The sequence below is a fragment of the Ipomoea nil genome, unplaced genomic scaffold, assembly GCF_001879475.1.
Source record: "Ipomoea nil cultivar Tokyo-kokei standard unplaced genomic scaffold, Asagao_1.1 scaffold2735, whole genome shotgun sequence".
Taxonomy (NCBI): domain Eukaryota; kingdom Viridiplantae; phylum Streptophyta; class Magnoliopsida; order Solanales; family Convolvulaceae; genus Ipomoea; species Ipomoea nil.
Window position 1 is genome coordinate 742,286 of NW_017619163.1, and position 10,215 is coordinate 752,500.

The 10,215-nt window shown below is 41.4% G+C and overlaps 1 protein-coding gene across 1 annotated transcript in view; it reads left to right on the forward strand.

The window, feature by feature from the left end:
• Positions 1–2,721: 2,721 nt before the first annotated feature.
• Positions 2,722–10,215, forward strand: part of LOC109156521 — a 13,315-nt gene continuing 5,821 nt past the window's right edge. The window contains exon 1 of the mRNA XM_019304374.1: positions 2,722–2,839. Coding sequence (XP_019159919.1) covers positions 2,722–2,839 — 118 coding nt within the window. The remainder of the gene's footprint in view (positions 2,840–10,215) is intronic.

Consider the following 10,215-nt stretch of genomic DNA (forward strand, 5'->3'; position numbering starts at 1 on the left):
ACCGGAATGGTACCAACAAGGAGTCAGTCGAGAACCCCCGAGCCTTCTGTCCACGATTCGTTAACTCAGAATCTACAACAACTGACTCAGGTCGCCCAGACGCTAAGCAATGCCATCCTCCATAACAACAATCGACCACCACCGCCAAACGGAAACTCAGATATAGCTCGCCAAGTCTCGAGCCATCGCCCGCCTATCTTCTCAGGGGAAGAAGACCCCACGACCCTCGAAGAATGGATCCGGACATTCGACAAGATCTTCGAGGTAGTAGAATGCCCGGAGGGACGCCGTGTTGGATTAGCCTCATTCTACTTCGGACACGAAGCCGATCTTTAGTGGATTCACGAAGGACCTGCGTATAGGCAAGAACCGGGATTCAACTGTGAATTCCTAAAGGCATGACTACGGGGACGGTTCTACCCCACACACATAAGGGCAGCCATGTACGAAGAATTCCTCCACCTGAAACAGGGGATGGCCACGGTCATAGAATACCACAAACGATTCCTTGAACTAGTTAGTTTTGCACCTAAATTGGTGCCCACAGAGACGACCAAAATAGAGAAGTTTTTTACGGGCCTCAACTTCGAAGCTCAAAAGGCTCTAATAGTAAGTAAGCCCAGGACCTTTAACGAGGCTTACACCAATGCCGCCAATCTTTACCGAATCCAACTTCTACAACGAGGAGTTCAAGAACAAATCCGCAAGAGGAATACCGGAAGTGGGAGACCGACTGTGAAAAGAGCAAGGAAAGACTCTAACACAAGGACGGTCAACCCACCTAATCAAGGATCATCCATGAGGTACAACGAAACCAACGCAAGGCAATTCTTTTGCAGAAAAAGCAATAAGGACCATAGGGGCAAGGACTGCCTTGGAAACGCCTTACGATGCTTCAACTGCGGAGGAGAAAGACATAAGGCCTTCCAGTGCACTCAACCCCCAAGCGCAAAACCTACGGTCATGACCCAACAAGGAAACGCAAACAATCGGGGGAATTACGGGGCACCCGGAAAGGTATTCGTCATTAGCCGCACCCAGGCTGACCTCGAAACCGAAGCTGGGATCGACGTAGAAAACGTAGCTCTAGGAGACAAAGACCCCACGAATCAACTGGAAGAGAATCCGGAAGTCGAATTCTGTCTAGGATAAACTACGAACCCTTGTAAACTACCTTTTAGTAGAATACAAGACCAAGCACTTAACCACTTGACCACAAGTGTTTCTTAAAACCTCAAGGGAAGCCAACCTTCTTAAACCCCCTCCAAATCCCTAAAGCCCAAAATCCCCAAATCAAAAACCCTTCTTCCTTCTTCTTCTTCTTCCTCCCACTCTCTCTATCTCTCTCTCCCCCTCTCCCTCCTCTCTCGACAAAACGCCGCCGCACACCACCCAAAGTCCCCAGCCTCCTGTCGCCGCGCCACCATCGACCACCCAGCGACCGCCCGCCCAACGCCCGCCGGAGATCCGCTGCCTCCGCTCCCCACCACGACGCCGGCCACCTGGGCAGAACGCCACCACCGTTGCGTCACGCCAACCGCAAGAGACGCCGCCCCATTGCAGCTAAAGCCGGGCGTCACGCCACCGCCACTCCACCGACCGGCACAACATCCGGACCCCACCGTCGACGTCGCGTCACCCCCTCGCTAAGCTCGCCGGAAAAAAAAAAAAACCTTGCCGGAAAGTTATCCGGAAAACGACCCCGCACCGTAGCCACCTCTTAAAAATCCTACGATGCCAAAGAAGCCCACCAATTCCCGAGCCCCGGAATGGAATGACGCCAACTACACGGTGATCGGAGGTAAAGTGCTTGAACCCGACCAATTCTCTCCAGAGTTGGTTGATATGCTTAGATTCCAAGGCCTTTTGGATACCTACCTCACAATTAAAGGGGATACGTATCCCGAGTTGGTTAAGGAATTTTATTGCCACTTGGTAGCTACCAAACGTGGGGACAAGTTGGAGATAGTGCTCTCCGAGGGCTGCTTGACTAAACTCCTGAAATTGACCGCCACGGGTGTGTCAGACTATGACCGAAAGGCATGGGTCAGTACCCGAGGCACGGGGTACAAGGATTACCTCGGGTATTTGTTGGGGAGAGAAGGCGGTTTTACTTCGACCACAAGGCCAATCAAGAAATTGCTAACCGCCGAGCAGAAACTGCTAGTTATGATTGTGTCCGACAGCTTGTTGCCCACTAACAACAAGAGCAAAGACGTGGGAAGCTTGGAATGCACCTTTGCTTACTTCCTTAAGCATAAGGTCAAGTTCAATTTACCCGCCCTTACGTTGAAGCACCTGGAATTCTGCAAATCTAGCAACCGGCTCAGCTTACCCTACGGGATGATCCTATGTTGGATCATGGAAAGAAAGGGAGTGGACCTAAGCCGGACTGAAGCTAGGCCCATGAGTGGAATGGTTTTCAATGCCCAAAACCTCCGCCGCAACGACATCTACCATGTCGGAGAGGGACAGTACATCACCCTCGAGGAGGTTTGCCTGAAATCCCCAGAAGAACGACGGATGTTAGTGGATCAGTTGGATATCTCCAACAAGAAAATGAGATGGGCAATGCAAGAAAGTGAAGAACAGGAGGAGCAAGAAGAAGAAAGCGAGCCTAGCCAACCTGAACCCGCACAAGGAAGGGGAAACGCGGAGGACTGAGACGAGAGGTCCACCAATGAGCACATCCTCGCGCAACTCATGAGGCTGAATCGGATCATGGATGAGGGATTCTCGTCCTTGATTCTCGCGACGAGCTCATTGGACAAGAGAGTGGCGGCAATTGAGACCATGTTGGTCACGCGTGGAGCTTCAAGCTCGGGATTGGGAAACCAAGGTATACTCAAAATTTCAAACCCTACTTACCACCGACCTAATCAACCCCCACCCTACACTCATTAAATGACAAATTTGAGCCACATTTCCTTAATCAAAAGACCAAATTGCATGACATCTAGGGGCAAGGGGAGTTGTAACAACCCAAAATTTCATTTTATAAATCCAGTATTAAGAAATTCCAAAGTAGCTTTTTTTTTTTTTTTTTTTTTTTTTTTTTTTTTTGGCGATCAATCGGTGATTGAATAAAATAATTTTATAGCATTTTGAAATTAATTCGACACCGAAGAAATAAAGTCTATTAAAAAATCCCTAAGTTTTCGGATACTTTGCGTACCAAGATTTAAATCGAGAATATTATCTGAGTGAGACCGGGAGAATTCAAAAGGGAATTTTGAACAAGTGTTCATCCATATAGCTTTTGGGAAAATTCACTTTCAACCCAAAAGTAATAAAAAATAACATTTCTAGCCCATGGTTCATGTTACATGGTGGACCACAAGACATCCAAAATCCCTTATCGAATCATCTTTTAGCTTGGGAAATTACCCCTTTATCCTCAACCAATCATTGTGAATCATCCTAGGGTTTTGAAGCCTATATAAACCCTCTTATTCCATCTCATTTTCCTGATCTCATTCTTTGCCTCTTCCTCATATTTTTTGGCTGCCAACAACAAGGAGAGAAACAACAACCTAGTAAGCTTGTTCATCCTTCATTCTAGCCTCTTTTCTCTTCTAGTTTTCTTTAGTCTTTGAGGTTCTAGGCTAAGGATAGAAGGTGTGTTGGGAAGTGTAGGTGGTGAAGGAGGCTCAAGCTAGGTCAAGAGGAAGAAGAGATCCAAGTAAGAAGACTAGACTACAAGAGGTATAACCCCATGGATTCCTCTTTAGTTTTGGCTCTGTGAAGCCTAGTTTTGAGTAGAAATGAGTAGAAACTATGAGCTTTTGATGTGTTTATGCTTAGAAGTGATCTAGTATGTGTTTGTGAGTTGTTGAGATTGTTTTGGAATTGTTTGGATGTGTTTTTGCAGGTAAAATCACATCTGGTGCACAACACAGTGTGCACCAGATCAGAGTGGCGGCCCTAGCCGCGGCCCATCAGAAGGGCCGCCGGCTAGAGCCGTGGTGGCACGGGACTAGGGCAAGGCCCTAGAGGAGGGCCGTTGCCTAGTCCCGGCGCATCAACGGGACTCCACGGGCGGACTATGAAGGGTCCCGCCCCAGGTCCCTGAGTATTGTCTGTGAAGGATTTTTTTGCACTGGCCGGGCCCTTGTGGCTCAGCTACGTGTCGTTTCGGACCGAGTGTTACGGGCCCTTGTGGCTCGACTCTTCGGGATCGTCTCGACGCACATTTTGGCTTTGATTTCGTCGAATTTGGATTAAAAACAAGCATGTTATGAAGGATTATGTGAAGAATTGTTACACAGTGCATATTTTGCTAAGTTCTCCGTGTTTGAGAAATTGTTGATTTTGTGATCAGATAAGATTTCTATTGAATATAGAAGCATAATCCTTTGAGAATTTGATTTATTATGAAAGTATGATTAAATTGTATTATTTGATCAATGAGAATAGAAGCATATTTGTTGAGTGAAATGTATAGAAATTGCTATGTTGCAAACCGAGCATGATGATATACTTTTGATTTCTTCATGTTAGTTAATACATGAATTAGAAGCATGATATAGAGCATTTTTGACATTTCACATGAGTCATATTTCAAAAATGCATAAGGGGCCAACGTGAGTCCAAGAATACTTTCAAAAACCATAAGCGTGTGGTATATCACTCTTTGATGCATTGAGAAGTAGTAGAATTGTTGCATGCATGAGTTTGATGCATGAGAGATATATTTATGTATTATCTATATCAGTGAGGTTTTGGAGGATACCGTTTGGACTATGTTCCTCTCGGGAGATATTTATGGACATTACGGTCCTAGTATATATAACGCGGCGTATTCCCACGTTACAAGGTTGGAAACTTCCCGTCGGGCTTGGAATCCTGGTTAGGGGGGGGTGCACACTAATAGTTCGATACCTGATTCCACAGAGTTTGAAGCACGAGATTGGTTCCGTAGACGGTAGGAGATATTGGGTTGGAATTATGCCGTTCCCGATGGGGTAAGTCACACTTCTGTGAAACCCTAAGCCGTCTACGAGTATAAGAGAAAGAAAGAGAGTCAACAGAGACTCAAGAAAGAGAGTCAACAGAGACTCAAGTATGAGAGTCAATAATGACTCGAGAGAAAGAAAGAGAGTCAAGAGAGACTCGAGAAAGTAACAAAGAAATCTCCATAGAAAGTATTCTAATTTAGATATGAGTGTACAATTATATTATTGCACTAGATTGCACATGAGCATGAGTATATTGTTGCACGAGATTGCATAATAGTATGAATATATTATTGCACTAGATTGCACATGAGCATGAGTATATTGTTGCACGAGATTGCATACGAGTATGAATATATTGTTGCACTAGATTGCATAAGAGTATGAATATATTGTTGCACTAGATACCAGGACTATGTGGTCTAATGGTACCCGGGTTGGACTTCCATTTGGAAGGTTATGAGTTCAAGCCTCAGTGGAGGCGGGTGTTATTTGGTTCTTTGTGTTTCAGTAGGTTGAAAAAGTATATGAACAGATACTACAATGTAATAGAGCCAGTAACATTCAAAAAAAAAAATATTGTTGCACTAGATTGCATAAGAGTACAATTATATTGTCCCAATATCACATAGAACCTCATCATAATACTTGCCAATACAAAAAGGAATATATTGTCACACTCTCACATCCCCTGAATCAATAAGATTGTATGGTTGGGGGTGATTGATAAGAGGTAACTTAAGGTAGTCCACCATGGCTGCGCTAGCTAAATTCATACAATGATCCGAATTGATAACGATAATGCATCCCTTTCCATGAATGTTTCCCCTAGTATAGAGTGGCAGTTGCACTCGCTTAGGGTGTTGTTCTAGATTAGTCATTCGAGTGCTTAAACCTTCCATAGCAAAGGCTAGAGCATCTATTTTCTGCTCTAATCTCTTACGTGTGTTTGGAACCTCTTCAGCCATCTGTAGATGAGAAACAAAATCTAAAAACAAGAAGATATGTGAGTATTCATGTTAGTGAAACCAAAAAGTTGGCTCGCTCCCTCTCTATTCTCAGCTCACAGGTAAGAGGTGGATTATATGGCTCTGGGGGTGCTCTACACACTCTTACAAACACACACTCCACTCGTGTATCGCTCAAGGTGGCAGATACTCTCACAAGTCTTTTTCCGAAAAGAAAAATTCTAGTCCGGAATTCAAGTTGATATGGATTCAACCTCAAATTTCAAGAAAACGTACCTTGGAAAACTTCACAAGCCTTTGAGAGTAAGGTGTAAATAACTACAGTAAATATCAACAAAAATTTCAGACCAAGAGGATCCACACAACCCCTTCAAAACAGAATCAAGAATTTCAAGAATCACCCAGAAAAATAGAAACGCTGCCCTTAATTCGAAGATCAATATTTCAATGACCGTAAGGAATTAGTAAGTGTATAATATATCAATAGAACGCCCCAGACGAGATATACAACATAACAAAATTTCAGATAAAAATAACCAGTGGATATCAAGATATAGGTCATTCTTTGAGACGGGTCACAAAATGCGGAAATTTGGACAGGGTGTGATTGCGACATGATTGCGCGTAAATGCGCTCCGATATAGGTAAGGGTGAGATGGGATTGTTTTCTTGACTGAATTTTTGGTAATATGGTGCTTAGGAGGTGTGAGGTATCGTTGATATTGGATAGGAAAAAAGAAAAACTCTTTCGGGATAGGTTTTCAAGAAACTAAAAAACATGTATCAAGATTCAAGAAAATAATCATGAATGCAAAGGAATTTTTTTTGTGCGGTTTTTAATGAATAAGACACGAAAAAAAAAAGTAGTATGTAAGATAAGAACGAGATAAACCTAGGGAACAAAAAAAAAACCAAATTTCTAATGATAATGAGATAAACCTAGGGAACAAAAAAAAACCAAATTTCTAATGATAATGAGATAAACCAAGGCTCTGAATACCAAATTGATATGAACCTAGTCCAAGATTCAAATAAGATGGAGTATTGTCCCAAGATTTCTCTCAATGTAAAGATAGAGATGGATCAAAATACCTTAAACCTCATGAGAAACACTTATTCCCGAATCCTCAAAGACTTTGGAGAATCCCATGTAGCTTCAAGTACCTCGATGTTGCAATCTTCAATCAACTAGAGTCGGATCTAGTTTCCTTCGATTCAAGAACGAGTCCACGAACCTAAATCTAAGGTTGAAGAAAGTAAGATTGATTCGAGTCCACGAATCAATTTGCTAGTCGAGTCCACGACTAGCCACTAATTGAGTCCACAATTAGCCATAAGGTTTTTTACACAAGTGTAAAGAAAAACTTAAGAATTTTATTGAATTAAAGCCTTTTCTAAAATTGATATGGATGTGCCCTATTTATAGGTATAGGGCAGCATTGTAATCCTAAATACAATGAAAAAAAAGAGTCCTAAACCTAATCTAGAAAGAAAGTAAATATAGTCATATTTAAAAAGGGATTTAAGGAATCCTTTCTAAATACAAACTAGTGTTTTCTCTTCAATTCCAAACAATTTAAAATATGATGACCACAAATAATAAAGCTGATTTGGGCCTTGGATCTTGTGATTGGCCCAATTTGTACTCTTAATGGATATTCATTATGTTGGGCCGCATCATCCTCCCCTTCTTGAAAAATGATTCGACCTCGAATCTTTTAAGGGATTCATTGTCTTCGATCTGTGACATCACTTGAAACGGGCAACTTATAATACTTTCCTCTATCGAATGGAATTTTTATTGGACTTTCTTGTTTCTTCCACCATTGATGCTTTAAGGGTGTAGTTATGAGCCTTGTGATGAGCCCACTATTTACCGTTATTGGATTCCATGTGTACTGGTTCCTATTAATTGTTGCACTAGATTGCAGAAGAGTATGATTATATTGTTGCACGAGATTGCATAAGAGTATGATTATATTGTTGCACGAGATTGCATAAGAGTATGATTAAATGGTTGCACTAGATTGCATATAAGTATGAATATATTGTTGCACTAGATTGCATAAGAATCATGATCATAATGTTATACATGATTGTATACGAATATAGTATCGTAAAAGATTGTTTAATGAGAAGTTTAACTTGAGATATTCCTTGAGCATGATTATCGTGTTCCACTTATCAAGTTATGTGGTAAGAATGTGATAGCATGTAAATACCTGTGGTATAGTCCTTTAACATGATCCTATTTGTAAGCATGAATTGCATGATAAGCTATTTGAGAAGTCTATATGTTGAAGAATATACGTGATCAGTCTTATACATATATAAGCATGCCAGCTGATATTATAGGGTGCAAGCATCTAGAAAGAATATGATAATCTAAAGATGATTTGACATTAGCTTATTGCTATAGAGATATCAAATGTTTTCAAAGTATATGCTAGAATGCTTTACAGGGTTGAGTGTGGTTATACTTAGCTTCGTGCTAACGGGTGTTTTTCCTGTTTGCCTATGTGTTGCTTGCAAAACCCCTTTCAGGTGGGCCCAGCAGTGAGAAGAGATCGAGTTAGATTAGTCTCGTAGTTTGAGATGTCTAAACTCTCGTTTTATTTATGAACATGTTATGGATCTGGACGTATGACTTTATGTTTGAGGATTGTTGTAGACTGTGTTGGGGTGACGTTTTCCCCCCTCACTTTTCCAGTATTTATTTTTAGTACCCAGACTTAATCTTATTTGTAATTTTACCCCTTTTAGCCTGTGCAATCACCAAAGAATGGTGATTGTGGCGGTGAGACTCCCACTACTTATCTCCTAGTTTTCCGCTGCGTAGTTTATGTTAATGACTGTTTCGAGATGTAATTAAGAGTTAGAAAAGTGGGGTGTTATAGGAGTGATCTGTGTCTGAGCTTCGGGGACGAAGCTCCTCGTAAGAGGGGGAGGGTGTAACACCCCGTGTTACGGCCTTTAATCCTGGATTAATTATTTAATCAATTCCGTTAATAATAATTAAAAAGGGTTTAAACTGGTTAGGATTCCCTTTAATTAATTAATGTGGTCCACCATGAATCGTGGACCCGGGTCTTAAGTCTATTAGGAATAAAGAGATTAGACCTTTTACTAGTCAGATTCTAAATAGGAATCCTAGACCTATAAACCTGTTAGGAATAAAACATAGGTCTTTACTATGCAGACTCTGATTAGGATTCCTAAATCTATAAATAGGGGATTAGAAAGTAGTTAGAATCCTTACCACCCATAATTGTATTACACCAAATTATTCCCCTGGAGATTCCCCATCCACCAAGCCTAGGGAAATCAATCGGAGGGAAATCTTAGAGAAGAACCTTAATAGCCAAGGGAGGATTGACTAAGGCTAAGAGGTAACCCATGTCTCGACAAAACCTATTTTCCTCGCTATATCTTATTCATTGGCTCCTTTGATAATCGTATGTGTAATTCTGTAATTGAGTCTTGATAGAGCCTTGCTTAGGGTTTATGTTGTGTTTATGTGATAATCTTGATGTTCTTGATACTATGATTGATTATATGAATGATCTTACATTTTGATTATGTCTAGAGCCCTAGGGTTTATATCGTGAATTTCGTGTTATGATGTTCTTGGTATAATTGGGTGGGATTATGCATGATCGGGTGTTGAATCTAGCCTAGGACTTGTGTTTAGGACTTTGCATATAGACTTCTTGATATTCTTGTGGTTCCGGTGTAAGTATTTTCCCTAAATACAATATATTATAATATATTGTATTATTGGGTGGCTGTGGTGCAAGTAGGAGATTGAGTCAATTAGTGACTTAATCTGTTATGCAACTCAGGATATTCAGTTAAGCTTTAACTGAATATCTGCCTACGTTGATGGCATGTAGGCTTCTAAGCAAAATAGTCCTCCCACAGCTCCCGTGTTCAGGACACGCACCATCACGTATTCGGGAGAGAAGTGGTAAGACAAAATACTAACCTTTATTCTGCAGGTTTACCATCTCGTGGCAATACCAACGACTATGGCTGGGGATATTCGGGCGATCCTAAAGCTTCCGCTGTAACGAGGCAGGTTACTCGTTTACTATAGTTTATGTTAGCCTTAATATTATTATCTAACATTTGGTATCACAGCCCTATCAATCTCTGCCTGGTTATTTGTATTGTTGCAAAAGTTATTTCGATAATGGATATTAATCCACATATACATAGATTTTCGTATGTGTTATGTTTTCGAAATTTGACCTGGAATTGTTTTATTCTTGTTGCCGATTTTGGAGAGAGGC